Source organism: Callithrix jacchus, chromosome 12 (assembly GCF_049354715.1).
Source record: "Callithrix jacchus isolate 240 chromosome 12, calJac240_pri, whole genome shotgun sequence".
Classification (NCBI taxonomy): Eukaryota; Metazoa; Chordata; class Mammalia; order Primates; family Cebidae; genus Callithrix; species Callithrix jacchus.
Window position 1 is genome coordinate 93,971,688 of NC_133513.1, and position 26,818 is coordinate 93,998,505.

General features: G+C 53.7%; 2 protein-coding genes across 23 annotated transcripts in view; one reads left to right on the forward strand and one right to left on the reverse strand.

Moving 5' to 3' along the window:
* Positions 1–15,998, reverse strand: part of PDZD7 (PDZ domain containing 7) — a 23,218-nt gene extending 7,220 nt beyond the window's left edge. For 3 of the 21 annotated variants that reach the window (XR_013525079.1, XR_013525080.1, XR_008475639.2), the window contains exons 1-12: positions 15,910–15,998; positions 14,863–15,251; positions 9,139–9,279; positions 8,647–8,821; positions 7,738–7,914; positions 7,322–7,469; positions 5,831–5,891; positions 4,238–4,633; positions 3,539–3,733; positions 1,479–1,575; positions 1,121–1,168; positions 349–524 (exon numbers count right to left, since the gene is read on the reverse strand). Coding sequence is in view for 4 of the 21 variants with exons in the window: in XM_035268795.3 (XP_035124686.3) it covers positions 349–524; positions 1,121–1,171; positions 3,539–3,733; positions 4,238–4,633; positions 5,831–5,891; positions 7,322–7,469; positions 7,738–7,914; positions 8,647–8,821; positions 9,139–9,279; positions 14,863–15,088 (1,746 nt within the window). In the remaining 17 variants the exon portion in view is untranslated. Of the gene's footprint in view, positions 1–348; positions 525–1,120; positions 1,172–1,478; positions 1,576–3,538; positions 3,762–4,237; positions 4,634–5,830; positions 5,892–7,321; positions 7,470–7,737; positions 7,915–8,646; positions 8,895–9,138; positions 9,280–14,862; positions 15,252–15,909 lie in introns of all 21 variants that reach the window. The other 18 variants (XR_013525077.1, XR_013525078.1, XR_008475638.2 and 15 more) reach the window with 8 other exon arrangements.
* A 111-nt stretch (positions 15,999–16,109) lies between these two features.
* Positions 16,110–25,908, forward strand: SFXN3 (sideroflexin 3). 2 transcript variants are annotated; one of them, XM_054243248.2, is made up of 11 exons: positions 16,110–16,375; positions 18,495–18,658; positions 19,527–19,701; positions 20,050–20,144; positions 20,532–20,607; positions 20,766–20,851; positions 21,109–21,236; positions 21,407–21,456; positions 22,995–23,044; positions 23,842–23,889; positions 24,160–25,908. In XM_054243248.2, the coding sequence occupies exons 2-11, from the start codon at positions 18,498–18,500 to the stop codon at positions 24,254–24,256; spliced, it is 966 nt and encodes a 321-aa protein (XP_054099223.1). In that variant the 5' UTR covers positions 16,110–16,375; positions 18,495–18,497; the 3' UTR covers positions 24,257–25,908. The 2 variants fall into 2 exon arrangements, with proteins under 2 accessions (XP_054099223.1, XP_078202421.1); XM_078346295.1 differs by lacking the exon at positions 16,110–16,375 and adding an exon at positions 17,257–17,337.
* Positions 25,909–26,818: the final 910 nt, after the last annotated feature.

The window sequence follows — 26,818 nt, forward strand, 5'->3', positions numbered from 1 at the left end:
CATTCGGCACCTGTCTGCTCCTCTTCTCAGCTTGAATATCACCTCCTCTGGGATGGCCTCCCAACCCACACCATCTAAGTGTGTCTCCTGGGTTACCCCCTCATGTTCTTTTTTTCACAGCTCTTCGTGTGACTCATTACCATGGGCGTTTAGGTTCTAGTGATTGTCTAGCTTTTCTTCCTGTGAGCTGGCAGATGTGTCTGTGTGTAACAGGGGTGACTTCTGATTTTACTGACCACTAGCCTCCTGGCATTGAACCCAGAAATCAGTCAGTGGACAGTGGCCTGAATGATGGGCTGGGTGACCGAGGGAGCATATGTCAGGGCTGCGGATGGGCTGGAGGCTTACCCGAGAACAGTGGCGGGTGACGGCCAGCACCTCGTCATCTGTCAGCAGCCTTCGGGCCAGGTCCTGAATGAGGGGCCGCCGGCTCTCCCAGGCCTGAACCTGCTCATCCACACTGGGCAGCTGCCTGGTGGGACTCCAGGACCTGGCAGAGAGCAGGGCCCGGCCCCTCTCCTGGTCTGCGGGGCAGGAGCCAAAGGGTGTGATAAGGAGCCAAGAGCTATCAGAGGAAGGGAGTGGGGCTTCCCCAGCAGGGTTGGGCCCCAAAACTGGCCAGCTGAGAGCCAGGTGCTGGGGGCGGAATCCTAGCCTAGCCTATATGCACCCCACCATAGCTTCCCACAGCAGCCTGCCCACCAACGAAGCACCAACCCCAGCCCCTGAGCCCCCAACATGGATCCTCTGGTTGTCTTGCTGATCCTATACCAGTCTGTCTCTTAGTGGGGTCTTAGCCCAGAGCCCCTGAACATGCACCAACATAGTAGTCTATTCCCATTGGAGCCCCAGCACAGGCTCCCTCATCACCCCCGAATCTATCTTTGGGAGTCCCAACACAAGCTCCTAAAATGCACCCCAGTATCTGTCTGCCACCCTATTTTTCCTAGTAGGCTTGGTCCCATTCTTTTAGCTGCCCCCAATACCTACCAGTCCAGCTGCCTGATCCCCATGTGACTTTGACTGAATTTAGTCTGAAGTCACTTAGCTGGCCCCCAGCATGCACCCTCATCTGCTGCTCTACGTAAACCAGGCCTCAGTAAAGGGATCCATGAATTACCTCGTCTCAGTCTCCAGGTGACAAACTTTTGCACTGGCCTCAAGCCCCCTGCTATGAAGAAGAAAGAGGCTCAGCTGTAGGCCCTGGCTCCCAGTCTGAAATTGGGGGTCAGGAGGGCTCAGGACAAGCTGGAATGGAAAATTCAGGCTGGAAGTAGTTGGGATGCGGAGGCAAGAGGCTGGCCATTAGGGGCTTGAAGGCCATGTTCAGGTTAGGGACTTCCTTCACAGGCAGTGGGGAGTCATGGACAGTTTTGGATCAAGAAAGGGGGCAGTCTGAGATCTGCTTATACAAATTCATCTGGAAGCAAATGTATGGAGGGAAGAACCTCAGGGACAGAGCTTGGGGGAATACCTACCTTCAGGGGACAGAGGGAGAAAGAGGAGCCTTGGAAGGAGACAGAGGAGTGGCCAGAGAGGTGGGAGGAGAAGCAGCAGAGGGCAGGGCCCTGGGAGCTGTGGGAAGAGAGATGCGCTGCCAGAGAGGGGCCAGGCAGCCCTGATTGGAAGGGATTGTCTCTCCCATGGTACCATCACCTCGAGACCCCAGAACATCCCACCCCTGGGTGAAGCAGAGTCCAGCTCCTCATCCTCTGGTTGTTTTGTTGACCCAACACCCACCCCGCTTCTGAAAACAGCACACTGATTTTCCCCAGGGACCCACCCAACTCTGTTCTTAGCCCATATACTCCAGGGTGGGTACATGACCCAGACTGGCGAACAAAAGCACGTTCTCTCCCACATCAGAGAGATTTATTCTGCATGGCACAGGATCTTAGCTGGGCCAGGGCGAGCCTACCCTGGGATTTCAGCTGGAACTGAAATTTAAGGAGAAGTGCTTTCCCCCTGGATTGCCATGCAATAGAGGCCATCTTACCTCCAAGTCAGCAAAGCCCACAAAATAGCAAAGCCAACTCATGGGAGAGAGTTTTACTTTTTTTTTCTTTAGAGACAGGGTCTTGCTATGTTGCCCAGGCTGGTCTTAAACCCCTGAGCTCAAGTGATCCTCCTGCTTCAGCTTTCAGAGTAGTTAGGATTGGCCAGGCGAGGTAGCTCATGCCTGTAATCCCAGCACTTTTGGAGACTGAGGTGGGCAGGTCGCTTGAGTCCAAGAGTTTGAGACTAGGATGGACAATATAGTAAAACCTCCATCTCTACAAAAAATGCAAAAAATTAGCTGGGCATGGTGAGGCACACCTGTAATGCCAGCACTTTGGGAGGCTGAGGTGGAAGGATCACTTGAGCCAGGGAAGTGGAGGTTGCAGTGAGCCACGATCACACCACTGCACTCCAGCCTGGGAGACAGAGCGAGACCCTGCCTCAAAAAAAAAAAAAAAAAAAAAAAAAAAGTTGGGATTATGGGCACATGCCACTAAGCCTGGCAGAAATACTTTCTAAAGCTAGTATGAGTTGAGATTCTGTCACGTGCAACTCCAAGTGTCTTAACTCATCCATTCTTGGTCTAGTCTCTGAAATTCACCAGAGAGATGAGAGGGCCTCTTGTGAATATCCTTTGGCAGACCCCGACATGGGTACATCCTGGGCTAGGCCCTTTCTGCCAGCTCTAATCTAGAAATGGCTTTGCTCAAAGATGCTTCTAGAACTGGATTGAGCCAATGGAAGTCTGACCAGGGGAGGTGAAGCCAAATGCCCTAGGAAAAGTGTGTCCTACTGCTGCCACCACCAAGAGGACAGGGATCTGATCGGAGCTCTCCCATGTCCTCGCTATGCTATGATTCATCAGTTTTCCTTTCTATAAAATGGGGAGATGAGGAAGTATAACAATGACCACTACATTTTCTGAGCACTTTCTGTATGCCAGACAATGTACTAAGTGATTTGCATACACTATTTCACTTACTCCCCACTACTCTTAAAGAAATAGGTATTACTGGCCAGGTGTGGTGGCTCACACCTATAATCCCAGCACTTTGGGAGGTTGAGGCAAGTGGATCACCAGAAGTTGGGAGGTTGAGGCAAGTGCATCACCAGAGGTCAGGAGTTCGAGACCAGCTAGTCTGACCAACATGGTGAAACCCCATCTCTACTAAAAATACAAAATTAGTCTGGCATGGTGGCACTTGCCTGTAATTAGCTGGGCATGGTGAGGCACACCTGTAATGCCAGCACTGAGGCAGGAGAATCGCTTGAACCTGGGAGGCGGAGGTTGCAATGAGCCAAGATTGCACAATTGCATTCCAGCCTGGGCAACGAGAGCAAAACTGTATCAAAAAACAAAAAAGAAAAGAAAAAAAAATAGGTATTACCCCCATTTTACTCATGAGGAAACTGAGGCTCTCAGGGGTTGAGTGGGGACTCAGCAGGTAAGAGGTGGTGTGGGAATCTCAACCCAGAACTCCTGGATGCCGAAGCCAGTGAACTTGACCCTGTCTTCCTGTCTGATCCACCCATTACTTACCTTTCTCTGTGTCCAGGCGAGGGCAGGCTTTGGCCGGGCTCCTGCTGTCCAGTGTCCAGGCCTCTCTGCACCCGTCCCCTGCTAGCCTCCCTGGCCGCCCTCCCTTGAAGAAGAGGTTCATCAGTGTCTTGGAGCGCTGCAGGGCACCCTTCTCCCCAGGGGACCCTGACTTCTTCTTCCGCAGCTTCTTCTCCTCTGCAGACACGAGGGAGCAATCGGGGGGCTGGAGGAGTGGGCAGAAGGAAAGGACAAGGGGCAGGGGTGTGGGGAGGGGCAGACAGAAAGGAGAGGAGGGGGTGGTGGGGGAGTGGGAGTGGGGTTCCTCTTCTGACTTTCTGACCTTTTCCCCCACGCACAGCTGTCGCTATGTAAGGAATTTCCCTTGAGGGCCAGCTGGAGAAGCATGTGTGTGTGAGCAAGTGTGTGCGTGAATAGGCCAGGGAACTCCAGGATCCAGGGGCTGGGGTTAGGACTGGTTGGGGGAACAAACTGATATGACCAGGAGCTGAGACTAAGGGTGAGTGTGGGGTCCAGAGCTAATTTAAAGTGGAGGCCAGAGCAGGGTCTGAGCAGCCTGGAGCTTGGATTGGGCAGGGGCTGGGTTAAGGCCTGGGGCAAACAGAGGTTTGAGCCCGGGTGTGAGGCAGGTTTTGGAGCAGAGGCTGTAGAAAGAGCAGCAGCCACCCATCCCCCACGTACCCCACAAAGTCAGGTGGCTCTGGGAGCGCGTGATGGGGCGCCGGGGTCGGCTGAGGGCCAGCAGCAAAGCCGTCTTGGGGGACTCAGAGAGCGCAGAATCAAGGCGGCGGCCGGGCGGGGGTCCCTCTGAGCGGATGGCGGTGTCTCTGAGGATGACGGTGGGCCGCACGCTGCACCAGGTCTCCACCCGGCCTGCCGCATCAGGCTCGGTTTGCATGGCTGTGTCTGCCCGCCCCCAGCCTGGGCCGCGGCCGCCGGGCTTCTCCGGTCCCAGGCAGACGTCTTTGCGGTCCGACGGTTGGGAGCCCGAGCTGTAGGGGGCGCTAGAGGAGCACGAGGAAACGCTGGAGCTGCTCTCGGAGGCCGGGGACAGCTGCTGCAGCACCCCGTTGCTCACTGCAGGGAGTGGGGAAGCCAGGGGTCAGCGGGCTTGCTTCAGGGCCCTGCCGGGCTTGCAGACCACCCTTGGGCTTAGGGGTGGAGGAGGCAGGGTCAGGCAGCAGCCTGGGTTAGAACCTCAGTGGTAGGGAACCCGCTGCTCCAAAATGCCGCCACTGACCTCGGGCATGTCACTTCTCCAATCATCCACTGAGACTCCAGACTCTAGGAGAGCCTGTATTGAATCCGCAGATTCTCAGAGGGGAGCCCAAAAATAGCTCTGGACTGTGTGAACTGTGTGAAGCGTCTTGTTTCCTGTCCTTTTCTTACTTTTTTTTTTTTTTTTTCGAGTCAGAGTCTCATTCATTCTATGGCCCAGGCTGGAGTGCAGTGATTCCCACACCACAGCTTACCTGCTGAGTCCCCAGTCATCCCTGAGAGCCTCAGTTTCCTCATGAGTAAAATGGGGGTAATAATACCTATTTCTTTTCTTTTCTTTTTTTGAGACAGAGTTTTGCTCTTGTTGCCCAGGCTGGAGTGCAAGGGTGTAATCTTGGCTCATCGCAGCCTCCACCTCCCAGGTTCAAGTGATTCTTGGCTCACTGCAACCTCTACTTCCTGGGTTCAAGTGAGTCTTGTGTCTCAGCTTCCCAAATAGCTGGGATTACAGGTATGTACCACCACACCCAGCTAATTTTTGTATTTTCAGTAGAGAGGAGGTTTCATCATGTTGGCCAGGCTGGTCGTGAACACCTGACCTCAGGTGATCCACCCACCTCAGCCTCCCAAAGTGTTGAGATGACAGGTATAAGTCGCCGCACCTGGCTTTGTTTTGTTGTTGTTGTTGTTTTTTTTGAGACAGTTTCTCACGGTGTCGCCCAGGCTGGAGTGCAGTAGCACAACAGCTCACTGCAGCCTCAAACTCCTGGGCTCAGGCAGTTCTCCCATCTCAGCCTCCCGAGTAGCACAGACCACAGGCCCTCACCACTATTCCAGTTAATTTTAAAATTATTATTTGTAGAGATGAGGTCTCCCCATATTGCCCAGACTGGTCTCAAACTCCTGTGCTTAAGCAATCCTCCCACCTTGGCCTCCCAAAGTGCTGGGATTACAGGTGGGAGCCACCGCACCTGGCCCTTTTCTTCTTCAGAGATCCTGGCCCCACCCTCAGGCCTCAGCCCTTTCTCTCCAATCTTGGCGATCTCAGCCACTTACAATGGTCCAGCCAGCAGTATTCAGAAACCATCTCCTTGTAGGCAGGGTACCGGCCGGTGTCCTGGGGAGGGCATGATGGGCACAGGAGGGAAGGGGGAGCAGTGAGAATGCAGCAGGGTGACAGGATGGGAGTAAACTTTCAACTTCATTTCTTGCCTCCAAATTCATCATGCTCTGGCCACGAAGGCCACTTTCTTTGTGAACATGCCAAGTTCCTTTGTCCCTCAGGGCCTTTGCACCTGCTGTTCACTCTGCCTGGAGGCCTCTCCTGACCCCAAGATACAGGGGCTTCCTGAATGACTCCATTTCATCTCTCTGTTAATTTCCTTAGTGCATTTGTCACCATCTGCAAGCATCTAGTTGATTTGTCTGTCTCCTTCCAGTAGCAGAGAACTCATCTGTCCTGTTCACTATTGTAGGCCCAGTATCTGGAACAATGGCTGGCATATAGCGGGTGCTCAAAAATATTGTTGAATGTCCGGGTGCAGTGGCTCATGCCTGTAATCCCAGCACTTTGGGAGGGTGAGGTGGGTGGATCACCTGAGGTTGGGAGTTCGAGACCAGCCTGACCAACATGGAGAAATCCCATCTCTAATAAAATACAAAGTTAGCTGGGTGTGGTGGTGCATGCCTATAAACCCAGCTACTCAGGAGGCTGAGGCAGGAGAATCGCTTGAACCCAGGAGGCAGAGGTTGCGGTGAGCCGAGTTTGCGCCATTGCACTCCAGCCTGGGCAACAAGAAGGAAACTCCAGCTCAAAAAAAAAAAAAAAAAAAGTGCTGAATGAAGGAGGGGCAGAGTGGGAGTGAGGAGATGTGTTTTGGGATAATCTGAGAGGAAGGAAAAGGAAACATGGGATGGATGAGAGGTGGAAATGGGTGGGGGAGGGCGGCAGAGGAGGCACCCAATGACCACACAGGTGAAGGCTTGGGGAAGCAGAAGGGTAGAGCAGGGGCTGGGGTTGGGTACCAGGGGAGAGTGAGCCCGCACTCCTCCAGGAGCCAGAGTGAGAAGACTTGATCTTCAGAGAAGTGTGAGACCTACATGAATAATGAATCCAGCCAACTCCCGTGAAATCCAACCTCTGGCCCCAGCCCAGCCCTCCTTGCTCTATGCCCTGGGGATGCCCACCACCCAACTTCTGCCCAAAGCCATAACCACCACCCCTCCCTTCTGGGCTGGATATTTGTTCCTTTCAATCGGAGGCCTCCACCCTTCATAAGAAAGGGCACTACTCTAGCACTGTGGGGAGTAGAACTGGAACCAGGCCCAGTCACTGACCAGCTGAAGAAGTGACCTGTTCGTGAGTTGCTGTGTGTCTCTGAACCTCAGTTTCTTCTTCAAAATAGGGATGAGAACAATGCCTGTCTTCCTTCTAGTGGCCGAGGGAATGTCATCAATTGCAGAGCAGTGGGCACAACTAAGAACTAGGGTGGTCTGGGGAGCCCCTTCTCTAGCCTGGCCTCTCCCAACCCCCACAGTTCCACCCACCTTGATGGTCAGCATGATGTGTGTTTGGCCCTTTAGCACCTCCACGGCCTGGCTGTGGCTGATGTCATCAAACCTGACGCCATTGGCTGCCAGGACCTGGTCCCCCACCTTGATGCCATTCTCCTCGGCCAGCCCACCATGGTCCACTCTGGGGCGAGATAGGGATCAGGGATTAGTCTGATGGGCCCCTGGCCTGCCCTCCCTCACCCTGCTCCAGACCCCCTTCTCTTGACACAAGATTGTCCCAGTCAAGCTCCTTGACCCTCCTACTGGGGCCTCCCACCCGACTCCCAGACCCTCATTGAGACAGGTGGTTGGCCAGGCTCACTTGCTGACCATCCCCATGTCCCCGCCTGGGCCCCACTCCAGAGGGCATTCTCAGTTCTACCCTGAGAAACTTCCTGCCTTGCCCTCACTTGGATACGTAGATGCCCAGGCCAAACTCCTTGCCCCCGCGGATGTTGAAGCCCAGGCAGAAGTCGTCAGAGGTTGTGTAGAGGTGGACGATGCGCCGGACACCATCCTCTGAGCTGCTGTCGGATGGTGTCGAACCGCACTTCTCCACTACCAGGCGCCGATTCACCACATCCACCCTGGACGACAGCAGGGGACCCTCAGGCTGGGTTCTCCATCTGTTGCTGCCCACCACCCTCCCAACAGCTCTGCCAACTTCAGGGAAAGTAGGGCTTGCCTTTGGGGGACTCCCCAGGCCTGAGATCTTCAGTGGGACATAGGTTCATTAGCTGGGAAACCAGCCTAATCACCTCTTTTTATTGAGCAGCTGCAATGTTACAGGCCCATTCCTTTTTGTGTTGGTTTTTGTTATTTTGAGACAGGATCTTGCTCTGTCCACCCAGGCTGGAATGCAGTGGTGTGATCATGGCTCACTGCAGTCTCAACCTCCTGGGCTCAAGCAGTCCTTCCACTTCAGTGTCTTGAGTGGCTGGGACAACAGGCACACACCCACCATGCCGGCTTTTTTTAGAGAAGGGGTCTCACTATGCTGCCCAGGCTAGGCCCCATTTCTAATCCTTCCAGCATCCCTGTGGGGAGGTAGTATTTGTCCCTGGGTTTCACAGCAGCAGCAGCAGCAGCAGAAATGTGGGAACAGGGCCACTGGGATCTGGGAGAGCAGAGATATTGGAGGAGGGCAGGGGAGAGATTTGCCTCTTCTTATTTTGAGGTCAGGCCTTGGGATATCCTGCATTTCCTGCACCAGTGAGCAGAAGGAGCAGAAGCCTCTCCCACCAGTGAGTTTTGGGTGGTGGTAGGGCTGGGGTGGGCTGAGGCAAGGCCAGGGCCAGAATGAGGGAGTTGCTGCTCACCATGTGGTCTTCTCCTTGGAGAACTTGATGCCCGGCACACGGCCCATGCGCCGAACCATCATGTGCAGGCAGCTGCTGCCGGTCAGCACCTTCACCGCACTACCCATGGTGGTGCTCTCTAGGCTCAGCCCATTCACCTCCGTGATCTTGTCTCCCACACACAGGCCAGCCCGCTCTGTACCACAGGATGGGAGTGGCTGGCATGGGGCACTTGGGAGAAGGGTCCTCAGGATCGGGCTGAGCCTCCCCTATCAGATGAAGCTCCCTGGGGTCAAACTGAGCTCCTCGATCAGAGTGGGGATCGTCAGAGCAGGGGCTGAGTGTTCCCAGTGCCTAGGGATCTGTCCCTTAAACCATTCTGCCCTGAGGGTGGGCCCTGTCCCCCCCATCAATCAGGCCCTCTTCCCTCTGTCCCTGACAGCAGCATTGCCTTCCATTCTGAGGTTGGAGTCACATCCTAAGCCTGGACTTCATCCTGGGGCTTCTGCTTACCTGCCCTGCTGCCTTCCTCCACTTTGCTGACGAAAATGCCCAGGCCATGCTCTGAGCCCCCACGAACGCTGAAGCCCAGCCTCCCTGCTGGACTCTTCTCCACCCGGACTGCATGGATGATGTCACTTTCATCACTGTTGGCTGCAGGGACAGGGATTTAGGGATGCCCCCATATTCATTCTGGGTGCAGAGGGCCCCTGCGTTCCCCAACTTGGGGCCTGCAAAGGCTGGGTTGCTGGGCACAGTCACACAGGCACATAGGGCCCTAAATGCAGTGGGTGAGGACGGTCAATTTCTAAGTCCCCTCAGGTGATTTTTTTTTTTTTTTTTAAAGAAACAAGGTCTTGCTCTGTCATCCAAACTGGAGTACAGTCGTGTGATAATGGCTCACTGCAGCCACAAATTCCTGGGCTCAAGTAACCCTCCTGCCCCAGCTTTCCAAGTAGGCCCACAGGCGTACACCACTGTGCCTGCATTCATTTTAATTTTTTTGTAGAGGCAGGGTCTCATGTTGTTGCCCAGATCAGCCTCAAACCCCTGGCTTCAAGAAATTCTTCTACTTCAGCCTCCCAAAGTGTTGGGATTACAGGTGTGAGCCACATGTCTTGCCCCCTCTGAGTGATTTTGAGACCATGGGACAGGAGGGTATGGAAGATGAGGTTAGTGGGACAGAACTCTATGCTAAAGACACTATTCTCTAGCCGGCTGTAGTGGTATATGCCTGTGGTCCCAGCTACATGGAAGGCTGAGGCAGGAGCCCAGGAGGTCGAGGCTGCAGTAATCTGTGTTCACACCACTGCACTCCAGCGTGGGTGACAGAGTGAAAAAAAAATGCTGTTCTCCTTCCTGCCTAATATGGGTGTGTGTGTGTGTGTGTGTGTGTGTGTGTGTATCAATGCTTACTGAGCTTCACATGCCCATGGGCCTGGGGTAAGCCAAATTAATAAATAATTCTGTTACTTTGAGGGTCAGATGGACAAACAAGAAGCTTCAAGATTCTGTTCTATGGGGCACAGTTGAGGGTGTCTGGCCTCATCAGCTTGCAGCATAAATTAGTGTATTAGCTCTATCTTCCAATGGTTGTAGGGCTACCTTGTGGAAAGCATTAGATGTTTTTGACTGTGTGAGCCAGAAGACAGAACTTGCCTGCAGTACTCTTGCCCACACAGTGGAATTAGACAGAGGCAGATTTTGTAAGAAAAAACTCTAAAACATTCAGCTGTTGGAAATGAAATGGGTTTTCTTTCTTTTTTTCCTGGAGACAAAGTCTTGCTCTGTCACCCAGGCTAGAGTGCAGTGGTGTCATCTCAGCTCACTGTAACCTCCACTTCCCGGGTTCAAGTGTTTCTCCTGCCTCATCCTCCCGAGTAGCTGGGATTACAGGCGTGCACCACCACACCAGGCTAATTTTTGTAGTTTTAGTAGAGATGGGCTTTCACCGTGTTGGCCAGGCTGGTCTTGAACTCCTAACCTTGTGATCCGCCTACCTTGGCCTCCCAAAGTTCTGGGATTATAGGAGTGAGTCACCACCCTGGCCTTGAAATGAAAGAGGTTTTCTAGGACAGATAGTGAGCTTCCCATCTTTGGAGGCATGCAAGCTGAGACCCAGCAAATCTCTGTCTGGAATCCCTGAGGCCCCTTCCATCTCTTAGTCTCTTTGATTCTGAAAGCCAGGGTTCTAGGAACTACCTGGCTACATGGAGAAAGAAACCCCAAACCACATCACACTGCAGTATGTATGTGCCCAAGGCGGCCCTCTCCATCACACTGGGGAAAGTAGCGAGGAAGGGGGTTCCTAGAGGCTGAAGCTGTCAGGTAAGCTTCCTTTTCTTTTCTTTTCTTTTCTTTTCTTTTCTTTTTTGAAATGGGAGTCTCACTCTCTCCCAGGTGGAGTGCAGTGGTGTGATCTCAGCTCACTGCAACCTCCACCTCCCGGGTTCAAGTGATTCTCCTGTCTTGGCCTCCTGAGTAGCTGGGACTACTGGTGCCCACCACCATGCTCGGCCAATTTTTTCGGGATTTTTTTTTGGGGGGGTATTTTTGTATTTTTAGTAGAGATGGGATTTCACTGTGCTGGCCAAGCTGTTCTCAAACTCTTGACCTCAAGTGATGCACCTGCCTCAGACTCCCAAAGTGCTCGGATTACAGGCGTGAGCCACTGTGCCCGGCCTGGGTAAGGTTTCTTTAAGGAGTCCGATGGGTGGGACTTGGATGGGTTGGGGGGTGGGGGCACTGACGAAGGGGAAGGAGCCAGCGAGGCTCAGCTGTGAGCTCTTGAGGAGGCCTTCCAGTTACAGAAAAGCAAGAAGGCCGGAGAGGTAAGTTGGATCCCAGAGGAGAAACTGAGATTTCTTCTTGGGTAAGGGTTACTCTAGAGGTGTTTCTTGACAGGGAGAAATCACACACACACACACACACACACACACACACACACACACACTTCAGTTTGATCTAAGAGAAGTCAGGTTACAGTGCACAGCCAGGGCAGCTCAGAAGGAAATCCCTAGGGGGAGTCTGTGGGCAGGGGTGGTACAGGACAGACCTGGGTGGCCCAGCTGATGAGATTACACAGATGTCAGGAGCCTTTCAGCCTTAGCCAAGGAGTCTTTTGCTTCCTTGCTACCAACCCTCTCTCCTCAGGGCCTCATTGGGGCCTCCCTAGGGCCCTGGGTCAGGGGATGTGAAATCTGAGGTTTTCCAGGAGCTTGGGCCCTGCAAGGAGGGAAGCTTCTTTACCTCCACTGCCCCAGCCTCTCCCCCAGGCATCCCATAGCAGCCCCGGCTCTATGCCTGCTTCCACTCTTGCCCCCTTTAGCTATTCTCAATATAGTACCCAGAGTCAGCTTTTACATTAGATCATGTCTTTTCCCTGATTAAAAACTTCAACACCTGATCCTACTTCTAGCCCTCCAGTCTCCTCTCTATGCGCTATAAGGCCCTGCCTGGGCTCCCCACTCCCCGTGCATCCGCCCTCCCCTCCCTCGCTGAGCTCTGGCCACACTGACCTTCTTCCTGTTCCTCATGGAGGCCAAGCCCCTCCAGCGCCCCTCTGCCTGCAGTGCTCCTGCCAAGGCTTTTAGAAGGCCAGCTCCTTTTCCTCATTCCCCTCCTGGCTCAAGCACCATTTTCTCAGAGAAGGCTTCCTGGAGTGTCCTAATCCTCCTGCCAGTGAGTACCTCTTATAGGGCTTCTCAAAGCATAGTGCTGGATCAGCAGTGTCAGTGTGGTCTGAGAACTTGCTAAAAAATGGAAATTGTTTTGCTTTACCACAGACCCTCTGAACCAGAAGCTCTGGGACTGAGCACTGCAATCAATCCCTGAATGAAACTTTCCAGCAATTCTGAGGCATCTAAAGTTTGAGAAGCACTATTCTATCATATCATCAAATGACCACCTTCTGACTCTTCCCGTCCTTTGTCATTGTTCACTTATTCATCTGTTTTCACTAGACTGTAAGCTCAATCATGGTAGGGTCTTTGTAATTCTCTTCTAGTGTATCTCCAATATGTTGCACAGTGCTTGGTATTTGATAAGTTTTTTTTTAATAAGTGAAAGAATAAATGGATGGATGGTGGGTGGATGGATGGATGGACAAACTAGGAGAATGAAGAGAAATGCATTAAGGGTATTGCTTTCCTGGATTAAAGGTAACGCATTTTCTCTGGGACCAGTTGAGTTTAAGGAGCTGGTGGGACCTCATTGGGCTGATGTAGGTGGCAATGTCCCCCTTCTCACTGTTTATTCCTTATCATCTACTTTACTCCATGGGAGTGATCTAAATAATAACATGGGGCAGGGTTCCAGGCTGTGGGGACTTGGGAGCTGTCTGTGCTCAGGCAAAGGGGAGAATTCTGAGCTCAGAGAGTCTCAGCCTAGTCAGAGTAGAGGCCAAGTGGTCAGAGCAACCCCCCAGTCTCTCACTTGCTAAGAGATGTTGCCTCCTTGGCTGCACAGCGGCACTAGCAGGAGGCAGAGGGAGAAAGCAATCATGAAACTCCTGGAACAGCATCTTTAGAGGGACGGTATAGGCCAGGCACAGTGGCTCATGCCTATAATCCAAGCACTTTGGGAGGCAGAGGCCAGAGAATCGCTTGAGCCTAGGAGTTCCAGACCAGCCTGGACAACATGGTGAAACCCTGTGTCTACAAAAAAAAATAGATAAAATTAGCCAGGCTTGGTGGTGCATGCCTGTAGTTCTGGCTACTCAGGAGGCTGAGGCTGGAGGATCACCTGAGCCCAGGAGTTTGAACCTTCAGTGAGCTGTGATCACACCACTGCACTGCACTTCAGCTTAGGTGGGCAACAGAGCAAGACCCTTTCCCTCTTAAAAAAAAAAAAGAGGGAAAGTATAAACAGCCCTTGCATCATACATGGGCAAGGGGTGGGGGGAGACAGAGAGAGAAAGAGAAAGAGAGTCTATTGGGGAGGAGTATAGTGTAGTTCCTTCAATAGAATGGGGCTAATAAAGGTAGCGATGCGATGCCTGCCTCCCTTTTCCCCAATGTCTCCTAGCTCCTCTGGAGACTTCTGCTCCCTGACCAGAATGACAGTGGTGATTCATTGACATTCAATGACAGTACCCTGCTGCTCATCAGAGGGTGAGACATAGACCGGTGGATGACAGGGGTGAGTGTGCCAGGCCACTGGGGGAGGAAAGCAGCTGCCTGAGCAACATGTTCCCCCCCCCACCCCCAGCCCTGCTCCGTTGGCCTGGGGAGGGGAACAGAGATGCCCTGCTGGGTCAGAGAGGGAGGAGCAGGGCCTGGAGTCCAGCCTGGGATCCAGCCAGGGGAGCGCTGCTGGCTGAGAAAGAGGAGAGGAGCTGGAGATATTTATCTGGTCCTGCCCACAGAAAGCCCAGGCCCAGGGGGCCTAGCTCCGCCCCTAGCATTCAAGGTCCTGTCTTGCTCACCAGCTCTTGGTCGCCTCACATCTGTCACTGCAGCCAGGCTGGCTCCTAAGTGCCCACCCACCGTGCTCCATGCTTTTCACTTCCAGCCTTTGTTGGCGATAGCTCACGCCTGCCACCGGCTGTTCTTATTGCTCTGTCCTGCTACACTGGAGATTTCTGGAAGGTGAAGATGGAGCCTGATCTCTCTCTAGGTTCCCTGTAACACCCCCCAAGAGCTGGTATAGAATTGATGCTCCTTGAATCGGCATTAAGCAACTACATAAGCTTAGGTCTCCCCCTCTCTGAGGGAGCTCCCTCCCCACCCTCAACCCTCCCTTTTTGAACATTTGCTTTGCTGCCTTCTTTCCCCTCCTGCACGGAAGCCCTGAATGCTGTCTACCCACTTGGAACTGACTCCTGGAAACCCAGCACAGAGCTTGTCACACAATCGACTGGTGGATGGAAGATGTACTCCTCCATTCTGCCCCATCCCTCCGAAGTACACAAATGGATCTGGAGGAAGAGGCCAATTCAATCCCCTGCCTTGCCCACCTGGGGTTAGCAGACCACACACATGCCCTTCCCTGCTGCCAGGGCCTTATCTCCCTCCTCCAACCTGTCTCCGACCCTGGGGCCCTGCAGGATTGGATTGGGGAGAGCTCAAGGGCAGGTGAGAAAGAGTATATGGGTTCCCAGGTGGCCTGCCACCTCCCTGTGACTCCCATCTCTTTAATTCCCCTACTCATACTGGCTCTGCCTCCTCCTGCCGAGTTCCCACTGTTCCCTACCCCCACCCTTCCCAACTGACGCCAGTGGCTGGGCCCCGCCCCCACCTTCGATGGGGGAGTTGATGAGGATGACTCGTCCCATGGGTGATGAGGCTCGGATTCCGCGGGGGGGCCCGTTTAGCAACCGCTGCTGCTTCTTTAGCAGGTATCGCGTTGCGGTGGAGCCTGAGTCCCTGCTTAGGTGGCCTCGAGAGGAGAGGGAGCTTAGAGAGCCCGAGCTTAGGTCTCCTAGGCCCAGTGGATCGAAGCCCACTGCGAAACCATGCGCCATGGTGGCTGGGCTGGGGTGGCACCCTACGGGTCCAGAAGGAATCTGCTAGCCCTGGAGAGGCCAGCCCCTCGTGCTTCGAGCTCCATGAGCCTCTGTGCAAGGCTGGGGTCTAAGCAACGGAGGACCTCGCTTGCGCTGCCTCTCAGAAGTGTGAGCTCCAGGCCTGGACAGGGAGAGCAAGGACAAGGGAGGGGTGTAAATGTTTCCCCTGCTGCCCCCAGAACTTCCATCCCTCCCAGCTGGTTTAAGCAACCTGCCCTCCCATGCCTTAGGCTCCCCTCCTGTCTCACCCCAGGCCAGAGAACTGCCCTGTCCAGGCACCATTGTGGACTGTCGCTGACTACACAAGGCCGGTGGGAACCTTTCATCCCTCATTACTGCTCGCAGCTGAGTCATCTACTCTAGTCCCCAGTCCTCAACAGAGGTTGAGAGTGGAGTTGGGATTACTGCGGGCCCTTGGACTTCAAGCGGTGTGAGACAAAAGAGAGGTCCAAACAGTTCATGGCATCACCTCTCTCATGCATATGTTGGCACGGGGTGGCCTGAGGTGGTGGGGGTGGGGGGGCGTGGACCTTAGACAGCTGGGGCCGAGGAGGCCCCCCAGACACCCCTGGGCTCGAGGCTGCGACTCTGGGTCTAAAGAGGTTGCATAGACCTCTCCCAAGCTTAGGGGGAGGATCAGCTGTAGAGGGGTCCCATGACATCCTGGGCAAAACCTGGGGCCAATTCCCTCAGAGAAGCTCTGCGACCCAGAATGCAGCACCCCAACCCCAACTCAGCCCTTCAGGCCCGCCACCCCTTTGTGTCTGGCGCCCCCTCACCTGGTCGCTGGTGCGCCGCCGCTTGCCTTGCAGGCAGGACCACCCGCAGGCGAGAGCTACCGCTGCAACCGGCAAGCCCGCCCACTCTCAGCGGAGGCTGCGGGAATTGGGCTGGCCTGTGCCGCCCCCAGCTCCTATTGGCTGGTAGGGCCGCCAGTCACTCCCTCCCGGCACCTCCCATGGGCACTGGATACAGCCGCGCGTTACCTGGTCCCCAGTAGCAGAGTTCTTTACCCGCCCCAGTTCTGGTTCTAACGCCCCATCGCATCCTGTAAATTTAGGGCTTGGATCTTGGCTTGTTCCCCTCCTGCTCGAACTACCTCTTCTCCGAGCCAAGCCAGCTAACGGGGCTCCTGGAATTGCCACCCCTCTGCGGGCACCCTTGAGGTCTCCATGGGGTGATGTCACGGGGCAGAGCTGGACGTGAGCCTGCATTTGCTGCAGGCATGCTCTGTGTGGTGACTGGGTAAGTTGTGAGTGTGTGCATGGCTGCGGGGTGCTTTCTTCACTTGCATCCTCCTCCTCTGTCAGAAGGTGTCTCTGGCCACCCGGTTGTGGAATGGTCGCAGGGTGGGGCGGCTGGTCCCAGGACAGGAAGAATCCTAAGAATCCTTCTGATGCACTTGCTCGGATGCAGACCACAGGGTTACTGGGGTTGTCTGCCCCTCCACATCCCAGGGATGGGGCTACCGTCTGGGGTGCAGGGCTAAGGGTTGGGAGTGTAAGGAGACCAGGGACACAGTGGAGCTAGGGGCTAGAGAAGGGGAGCAGGGAGAGGGCTGGGGACATGGAAGGGGCACAGGCATGCCAGGAACGGGGCTCTGAAGTGATGCGAATGCCGAATGCCGTGCTGCTGCAAGAAGAGCTTGTGGGTACCGGGTTAGGAGCCGAGTGGGGCAAGCAGGCAGAGGCCATTGCCAAGGCAGCCAGCAAGTAAACAAGCCAGGCGGTAACCCGAGTCCCTCCCGGCGTACCAGCAGAGGACCGCCCCTCCATGCCGCCCACCTGTGCCCTGGGCTTTCTCTCTGGACACCTAGACTCCTGGCTTCAGGCCTGGGGCCTTCCTAAGCCCGCCAGGGGGCTGTATGCAAAGGAAACAGCGCCCCGAGGCTCTACCCATTCCTCTCTCTGGCTGGGGAGGGGGCCGGAACTGATCCCCAAGGTATGATTGGCTCTAGAAAGCGGCTTAGGGCCTAGTCTCGGTGGCCCGGACTTGGGGCATTGCCTCAAATGACACCCACCGCCCCCAGGCTCTGCCAATCCCCGGGCCCACCGCTTGGGCGCGGCCGGGAAGCTCACGCCCCTCCCTGCTGATCGGCGTCAGGCGTGACGTCCCGTGTGATGGCTGGGAGGGCCCGGCGGCGGCAGCGGCAACAGCCGAGGCAGAGAGGAAGGCGGTTCTGAGAGCTTCAGAGAGCCCTGGAAAGCGTGAGTGCTCGCTGTCCCAGGCTGGCAGGGTTACAGAATGGGGGTCAGAGAAGGGGGCCTGCCTTGAAACTGTCCTGGTGCAGTCAGTATCTGCCTCTATGCAGGTCCACAGGGCACAAGGGAGGTTGGCGGAGGAATGTCAGGGTGGGGCTGTGTGTAGCCACACATTCAAGTGTCTTCAGATGGGCCCCGTGTGTGCCTGTAACAGTCTTTGAGGACTGATGTATACCGGGCACCTCCGTGCTGTCTGTATGTCTAGGTAGGGCGTGCATGATGGTGTCATTGTGTGTGGGTATGTGAGTGTGAGGGGAGGGCGTGTCTGCCTCCGTGGGAGGAAGTGTGGCTGGAGAGGATTAGTCATTCTGTAGGATTCTGCCCAACTCAGCCAGATGGCTGCGCCAGGCTTTCCTCTCTGTGCTGGGTGGAGGGAACGACCACTGAATCCTGCTCTTATCCAGAGGCAGGTGGCTCAGAGAGAGGTGGATGAGTGTCTGTGCCAGCTCTGCCTGGCCAGGGACCACGGAGAGCCTGGGGTCATTCAGCGTGAGTTGGAGAAAATGGGTCTGTCAAGGGGACTTGTGCATGCTCACATGCACACACAGCCTGACATCAGAGTCCCCTGATTGAGATCTGGAACAGATAAGCCCTGGGTGGCCAGTAAGGCCTTGTTCTCCTCCAGTCAGGGACTGGAGTGTGGGACGTCTTATGCCATCTTTCAAAAAAGCCTTGGGGGTTTGTATCCAGGTCTCAGGGCAGCTGGGGCCTAAAGCTAACCTGAGCATGGGTGTGTAATGTATACATTATATATTTTTGTACATCTGCAGCACACGTAGCTGGGATGTCGCTGCTCATGTGTCTACCATACACATGTGGATCCTCACTCATGAAAATCTGTACCAGGACAGAGCACAAGGAGATCTGTTTTCCTGTTTCTGGTCTTCCCTTCCCCCTCCTCCAGCCGCTGCAAGTCCCTTAGCCCGGACATTGCCCAGGAAACAGCTCCTCCCCACATTCTTGCTTACCTATCTAGAGTCACCTTGAGCTCTTGAAGGGACTGATGATAAGCTTAGGGGCCAGGGCAGGGGCACCAAAGCTTCCCCTAGCTGGAGCCCTTGGACCCTTGGACCCTCACTCTGACCCTTGTTTCTGTCCTGCAGAAAATGGGTGAACTGCCTTTAGACATCAACATCCAGGAACCTCGCTGGGACCAAAGTACTTTCCTGGGCAGAGCCCGGCACTTTTTCACTGTTACTGATCCTCGAAATCTGCTGCTGTCTGGGGCACAGCTGGAAGCTTCTCGGAACATCGTGCAGAACTACAGGTGAACCCCCCACCATCTGACCCTGTGTGTCAGGATCTCATTTTCTGTGATTAGTATGTTTGTTACCTGCCTCCTCAAGCTTAACAGTGAGCCTGTCCCTCAATCCCCTTCACTCTCTGGCCCCCTCTGCTGGCATCACAGATAACTAAGGTACAGAGCTTTAACTCAAAGGATTTTAGGTCATTTCGATTGAGAAGATGGCATTAATACTTATGGGAGGGGGTGCTCTATGTTTCACAAACCTCTACAGGGACCTATCCTGTTGCTGGGTCACCCTCTGCAAGAATAGAGGTGCTCAAAGTGGAGTCCCAGGAAGATAGGAGGGAATCCTCCTTATCTTTGGGAGGAAAAAATTCTTACAATGCTCACAGCCATTTTTGACCCACTGGAAACAACCATCACCCATGGCCCAGCATTTTGGCAGAAACAGAAGAGTACTCCTCTTTGTGTGGCTAGAAGGGAAATAGAAATAGGAGCCTCAATTTCTGGGAAACTTTGGCCCTCCTCTAAAGACAAGGAACTCACTTATGCTGAGATTGGGGGCTGAAGTTCCTGGTTCTCTGTCCAGTTACCCTGCGCTGGGCAGGTGGGGCCTGGGAGGGTGGATCTGCCTTCTGACACAGCTCTTGAAGGGACTGACAGTAAGCTTAGGGGCCAGGGCAGGGGCACCAAAGCTTCCCCTAGCTGGAGCCCTTGGACCCTTGGACCCCCACTCTAACCGTTGTTTCTGTCCTGCAGAAAATGGGTGAACTGCCTATAAGACAACAACCCAGGAACCTCGCTGGGACCAAAGTACTTTCCTGGGCAGAACCCGGCACTTTTTCACTGTTACTGATCCTCGAAATCTGCTCCTTGCCAACTTCTGCAGGGCCGGTGTGGTAACCCCAGGGATCACTGAGGACCAGCTGTGGAGGGCCAAGTATGTGTACGACTCCGCCTTCCATCCGGACACAGGGGAGAAGGTGGTCCTGATTGGCCGCATGTCAGCCCAGGTGCCCATGAACATGACCATCACCGGCTGCATGCTCACATTCTACAGGCAGGTCTTGTTGCATGTCTCCTTTCTGAATGCCCTGAGCTAGAGCAAGGCTTGATTAGGTGCCTCTTGTCTGGGCCAACTGGGGCAGAGTAGTGGGTGAATGAAAGGTTGTGTTAGAATCCCTTCCATTCATCAGAACTCAGCCTTGGGAGTTCAGTTGCCCCAGAGACAGTAGGTGTGTTTGTATAAATGGAGGGGGTGGGGCACACTGCAGTTACTAGAACCGGTTCCAGGGCTATCACCTGGGTCCCTTCTTAGGCTTGGAGAATAACCTTTGGTTTCATTACAGGGGCCCAAAGATGAGGGCCACTGTCGAGGGATCAGAAGTGAGTGTCTTTGTTCCCTCAGGAAGACCCCAACTGTGGTGTTCTGGCAGTGGGTGAACCAGTCCTTCAATGCCATTGTTAACTACTCGAACCGCAGTGGCGACGCTCCCATCACCGTGGGGTGAGAGTCAGCCCCCAGCAGCAGTTGCACAGTCCTGTCCGACCCTCCTCTCCCAGTCCACAAGTGCCTTCTCCTTTCTCTCCCGTTCCCCTGTGGTTCATGCAGCCAGTGCTCAGCACCCTCTCCTCAGCCTGCCCTGCCTCAACTTACCCTGCCTAACTGAAGGCATGAGGTCCTCTTGTGTATGCTGTGGGGGACCCAGCCCTCTTCAAAGGGTGCGACTGGGGCTTCCAGACAAGTTCAGGCTGGAGATGGAGGGAGGGCTTGCTCTGAGATGAGCTTCCCCTTCTACGCCTCATGTGTTGAGAATCTGGCATATTGCTAAAGGAAAGGGCTGCATGCTGGACTCTTCACCTCTCTCCTGTGACCTGGCTCTTCTATCCACAGGCAGCTAGGGACAGCCTATGTGAGTGCCACCACTGGAGCTGTGGCCACGGCCCTGGGACTCAAATCCCTCACCAAGGTAAAGGCCTCCACTCCCCTGGCCCCCCATTCATCCTCTGTCTGCCTCCTCCTTCCTCATCACACCTCCAGTCCTGACCTATATGTCCCCATATCTCCCCAGAGTCCCTCACCACCCCATGGCCCTCCAGGCCACTGAACAACACCCTTCCTCCCCAGCACCTGCCCCCCTTGGTCGGCAGATTTGTGCCCTTTGCAGCGGTGGCAGCTGCCAACTGCATCAACATCCCCCTGATGAGGCAGAGGTCAGTGGCCCCGACTCCTGGCATATGCATGCCCAGTATAATGTAGCACACTGTCCAGCCATGCAGACTGACTCAGAATGGGGATGTCCCTCTCCCTCCTTAGACATGAGCTGCTGGGTCCTGGCTCAGTCTGACCCTGGGATCCTCAGGTGGGAGAACCAGCCTTTGAGTCTGGGGTGTGGAGGGGAACGCTGTGAAGCTGCTGCCCATTTGGGCATTGCAGACGGGATCTGATGCCAACCCCCTTCCTTTTGCAGGGAGCTGCAGGTGGGCATCCCGGTGACTGACGAGGCAGGTCAGAGGCTTGGCTACTCGGCGACTGCAGCCAAGCAGGGAATTTTCCAGGTGGTGATTTCAAGAATCTGCATGGCGATTCCTGCCATGGGTAAGGTGGGAGTGGCTGGGTGGGGCATGGGAGGCTCTGAGAGAAGCAGGTGCAGTCAGGGGCTTTGGAGGACTCTGGGGAGAGTGGGAGATGTGAGGGGTCACCCTTCACAGTTTCTGACTTTGACTCCACTACTAACTCTCTCCTTCTTGGCCCTGCTCTTCCCACAGCCATCCCCCCACTGATCATGGACACTCTGGAGAAGAAAGACTTTCTGAAGGTAGGTGACTCTACCTCTCCTGTCCTGGAAGTGGTGGTGACTGGAAGAAGTGACCAGTTCCCAACCCTCTCTCCAGCCTGGCCTGACTCTCTAAGACTTGCCAGCCCTTCTCCTGAGCCCTGCACCTCCCCCTCCCCCTTCATTCATTCCACAAGAGTGAACCAGGCTGAGGTAAAGGAACACTTCGGGGGCAGGAGGAGAGGAGAGGATGAGGGAAGGAAACCAACTTTCCCAGTGTTACTTCAGAGGCTTCTGACACACACACAGGCTTCTGTCACAGCCACACTGGATCTCATGCTCATTCTCTCACCCCCGAGTGCCTCCATACTTAGAGGTACACATGGCCGCACAGGCACACACAGACACAAACAGGACACAGAAGCAAAGCACAGGAACAAGCTCTGGCTTATTCACGGAATTATTTATTTACAAATGGACTGAGCAGCAACTCTGCACCAGGCATGTTTTAGGGCTGAGGAGACAGCACTGAACAAGATGGTTATGGCCCCTGTCCTCATGAAGTTTGTAGTCTGATGCAGAAACAAGTAAACATGGAGGCATCCGATAAATACGTTCCTTTTTTTTTTTTTTTTGAGATTCAGTATCACTCTGTCACCAGGCTGGAGTACAGTGGTGTGATCTCAGCTCAATGCAACCTCCACCTCCTGGGTACAAGCAATTCTCCTGCCTCAGCCTCCCAAGTAGCTGGGACTACAGGCATGCACCACCACGCCCGGCTAATTTTTTTTTGTATTTTAGTAGAGAGAGGGTTTCACTATGTTGGCCAGGATGGTCTTGAACTCCTGATTTTGTAATCCAACTGCCTCGGCCTCCCAAGGTGCTGGGATTACAGGCGTGAGCCACCACCACCCAGCCAATACATTCTTGGAAATTATAATACATGCTTTGTAGGAAAGCAGTAGGGCAGTGTAATTGAGATTCATGGGGGAGAGCTGTGTAGATAGGATGGTCTACACAGAGAATGGGTCTCTAAAGCCCCAAAGGATGAGAAAGACAGAGCCAAGGAATGCAGAGAAGAGTTTGGGATAGAGGAAAGTCAGTGCAGGGGCACTGCAGCAGGAGGGTTTGCACATTTGAGGAACAGACTGGTGGTCCCTGTGGCCAGAGCAAATTGAGAAGAGTGCCGAGGAGGAGATGTGCTTGGAAAGGGTCAGATCCATGCCACTGGGGTGGAAAGAAGTGACTGGAGGTTCAGAGGAGGTTTCCTGAAGAAATCAGCTCCTGGAGGAAGTGAGGGAAGAAAAAAGAAGGCCAGGGAGTGACATGGCAACCAGTTCTGAGAGGTGGGAATGTGTCATGGGGTGGCAGGGAGGGTGATCAGCAGACAGGCCTGGCTGGAGTGGAAGGGTACGATCTGGAGGTCCCAGCCCTGTCATCGCCTTGGAGGAAATAAAAGGGCCACAGTTCCAAGGGCCCCAGGGAAAGGCTAATGGGATAGAGCCATGGCAGGTGAAATGGGTAACAGTTAGTGAGGCAGGAGACACGAGCCATTCCATTGTCTCTCTTTCTCTCCATAGCGCCGACCCTGGCTGGGGGCACCCCTGCAGGTGGGACTGGTGGGCTTCTGGTAAGTATGCAAGGAGTTAGCTGGGGTGTGTGGGAGTGCCTTATCCATGGTGGATGTGGCTGGGTATGAATTGCCTTTAAGATGTTTATAGACAGCTGGGTGCGGTGGCTTACACTTGTAATCCCAGCATTTTGGGAGGCCAAGGCAGGTGGATCATCTGAGGTCAGGAGTTTGAGACCAGCCTGACTAACATGAAGAAACCCTGTCTCTACTAAAAAAATACAAAATTAGCCAGGCATGGTAGCACATGCCTGTAATCCCAGCTGCTTGGGAGGCTGAGGCAGGAGAATCGCTTGAACCAGGGAGGTAGAGGTTGTGGTGAGCCAAGATCATGCATTGCATTCCAGCCTGAGCAACAGGAGCGAAACTCTGTCTTAAAAAAAAAAAAAAAAAAGATGTTTATAGACATCATCCATTCATACATTCAGTAGGTGTATGTCTTGGACACCTGTAAGGGTCTGTGAGTGTGTTAGGGGGTGGTCCCTGTTCTTGAAGGTCAGGCATTTAGTTGAGGGGGTTACAGTCTTCACCTATAAGAGGAAACCATGGAAATGTACCTTTTGGTGCCATCCAGCAGTTTCATGCCCATTTAATTCCAGATTCTGCCACTTAGACTGGCTGTGGGGGTCTCTTTCCTCAGAACCTTATGTCCAGGTTGGGTTTACTATTCCTAAAAGGTCCTTTCAGCTTTAATCAATCTCCACCCCTAGGGGCTATCTCCAAGGATGGGGCGGGGTACAGGGAGGGAACACCCTAAGGCCAAAGCTTTACAAACCTTCAACACTTGTCTCCCCCAGCCTGGTGTTTGCGACCCCCCTGTGCTGTGCCCTATTCCCCCAGAAGAGGTAAGTGCTGTCGCTGGGCTGGGCGGGGGGCTCTGGATTGGACTCTGCATCTCTGGACCAGCTGACCTAGGATCCTCCAGTGTGTTCAGGAAGGAGGCCTGTCAGGCACTCCGCGGATTCTGGGAGTGGGGCAATGACAGTGAGCCAGTCCTTCTGGCAGTAGAGAGGAGAGAGGATTCTTCAGCCTGGGAGGAGGTGGGATGGCAACCCCTGGGCCTGAGTGGGGTTGGGTTCAGGGGACATTAACTGGACTGTGCTGTTCTATTGCAGCTCCATACACGTGAGCAAGCTGGAACCAGAGCTGAGAGCTCAGATCCATGAGCAAAACCCCAGTGTTGAAGTGGTTTACTACAACAAGGGGCTTTGAGGAGGGTCAGCCTCTGTCCCTCCCTCACCTCCTTGGGCTATTGCTTTAGTGGAGTCATGTCACCCCTGCCACTTGCCTAACTGCCTCGCACTGGGCAGGAGCCTTGGTGAGCAGATGGCCATTGAGGGTAGCTATCTATTAGGCTGGGGGAGATACCTCCATAAGGCTTTTCCTCCCCTTTCCTCTGGTTGCAAAGAGCAGAGCACATAACCCCTCCCTCCTGTGCTTGAGTGTCCACACATATACATACATGATACATGTGTGTATGTGAACGTTGGATCCTGAAAGCTAAGAGCAGGAATGCTATCCTGGTATGTTCTGACATCTGACTTCCCTTCTCAGCCTCACATCCACCTGCCTGTAAGCCAGCCTACAGGTGGGACTTCCTTCTCTAAACTGTTATACCAGCCAAGTTATTTTTGGTGGTACCTCATCCCTTTTAGACATCATAGGAGCCCCAGGACCTCAGGACAGAGACTTGGAGACATTAGCAGGACAAAGTGGGCTGAATCCTTCAGGTTTCTGATACCTAGCTCCCCAAGCCGACTGGGCTTGGGACAAGGCATGTTGGGACAAGGCAGGGGACTTAGGCATTCCTTAGTGCCATCGCTTGTATCCTGGAACAGCTCCATTTCCCCTCCTCCTCTCTACCAAAGGAGTGTCTGTGTCCTGTACTGCCCTTGCTGTCTCCCCCACCACCCCACCCTGCAGCATGGGTATCTTCAGGGACAGTCTTGGGAGCTCCTGGTGTGTTCTGACATCATGACCTCAAATCTAAGTCCTATAATCCCAACTCCCTTCCCCAACCAAAAAGCCACAAAGGCAGAGCAAGCATTCCCCTTTAAGAGCTCCCACTGCACCCCTCCTGAAGGACACAGCTGTAGGAATGGTGCTTAAATTCCATAGGTATCAGAGAGGGTGTAACTACCACATTCTCAAAGGCAACTACGCCCCAAATGTACAATGTTAAGACAGGGAATTTAGTGTTCCATTGTCTTGTCTTTTTTTTTCTTTTGATGGTATTTCACTCTTTTTGCCCAGGCTGGAGTGCAATGGTGTGATCTTGGCTCACTGCATCCCTCGCCTCCTGGGTTCAAGTGATTCTCCTGCCTCAACCTCCCAAGTAGCTGGGATTACATTCAAGCATCACCACATCTGTCTAATTTTGTATTTTTAGTAGGAATGGGGTTTCACCATGTTGGCCAGGCTGGTCTCGAACTCCTGACCTCAGGTGATCCACCTGCCTTGGCCTCCCAAAGTGCTGAGATTACAGGCATGAGCCACCACGCCCAGCCTGTTCCACTAACATTTGTTAGACATTCAGCAAAACATCCCACTTTAACTTTTCTTTCTTGAGCCTTGGTCCTGTACCTACCTCCATCCCCCCCCCCCCCAGAAGAGGAAGGGCCCAGGCTTCAGTGGCTAGTCCACATAAAAGATGGGCTTGGGGATGGAATGGGTGGTGGTAAGTTCACAGAGTGTAGTCAGATCCCAACTCCCATGACCTCTGACTGCAGTGGTGGGTGGGGCAGGGCAGATGAAAGGGCTCCAGTGGGATCCTCTGAGAGCATTTTCCTGCTTCCCCCATCAACCTGCTCCAGTGATAACATCTATGAAGCCAGCTGTTACTCAATAAACTGCAAAGTTGTCTACTTCTTGGCCTTCACTTGATTCCATGTCCTGAGTGCCCAGAAAGGGTCTTTTGGTTGCAGACTTCCATCTGTTCCCTCTAAGTCAAGGTCTCATTCCTCCCTTTGTGTAGGAGTCTCATCCCCCAGCAGAGGGAGCTCTAAGATTAGAAAATCGGTCCTCACACTGGCACCCCAAGTATGTACTCAGGTAGAGGGGGAATGTAGATGCTTTTGCCATGTCTTTCTTTTCTTTTTTATTTTTACTTTATTTCTTTTCTTTTCTTTTTTTGACACAGAGTTTCACTTTATCACCCAGGTTGGAGTGCAGTAGCACAATCACAGCTCACTGCAGCCTCGACCTCAAGGGTTGAATTGATCTTCCTACCTCAGCCTCCCAAGCAGCTAGGACTACACGAACGCACCACCACACCCAGCTAATTTTCTGTATTTTTTTGTAGAGATGATTTTTGCCATGTTGCCCAACTCCTGGGCTCAAGCCATCCACTCACCTTGGCCTCCCAAAGTTCTGGGATTACAGGGATGAGCCACCATGCCTCGCCTAGATAACCAGTTTAAATTTCATCCTGTTCTGTCAATCACCAAGCCCAATGGAGTTCTTGGTCAACTCTTGAAGCTCTGTCTGCAGTTACAGTTTTGGCCTTTGGCAATTCCCATGAAAAGAGGCCTTGTGGTGCCAAAAACCGCAATCACTTGTGCACCAACCTAATACTTTACTAGAAAAATCTATGTAAGATAACCCTGTCTGGGGAGTGAGGTACAGAAATCTCTGCAAAACAAAACCCTTAAGAACATTTATAATAGTTATCTTTACTCCACAGATAACAATAAACCATGTCAGAGAAAAGATTGGCCAGGGCACTAGTGGGCTTCTCTGTTATCTTTCCTTCCTAATTCCACACCAGTTTCTCAA

Bases quoted from the DNA above. Each gene is read 5' to 3' on its own strand.
- SFXN3 (XM_054243248.2), top strand. From the start codon at position 18,498: ATGGGTGAACTGCCTTTAGACATCAACATCCAGGAACCTCGCTGGGAC. The intron at 18,659-19,526 runs GTGAACCCCCCA...CAACTTCTGCAG, and splicing joins AACATCGTGCAGAACTACAG to GGCCGGTGTGGTAACCCCAG. The intron at 23,045-23,841 runs GTAAGTATGCAA...TGTCTCCCCCAG, and splicing joins GTGGGACTGGTGGGCTTCTG to CCTGGTGTTTGCGACCCCCC.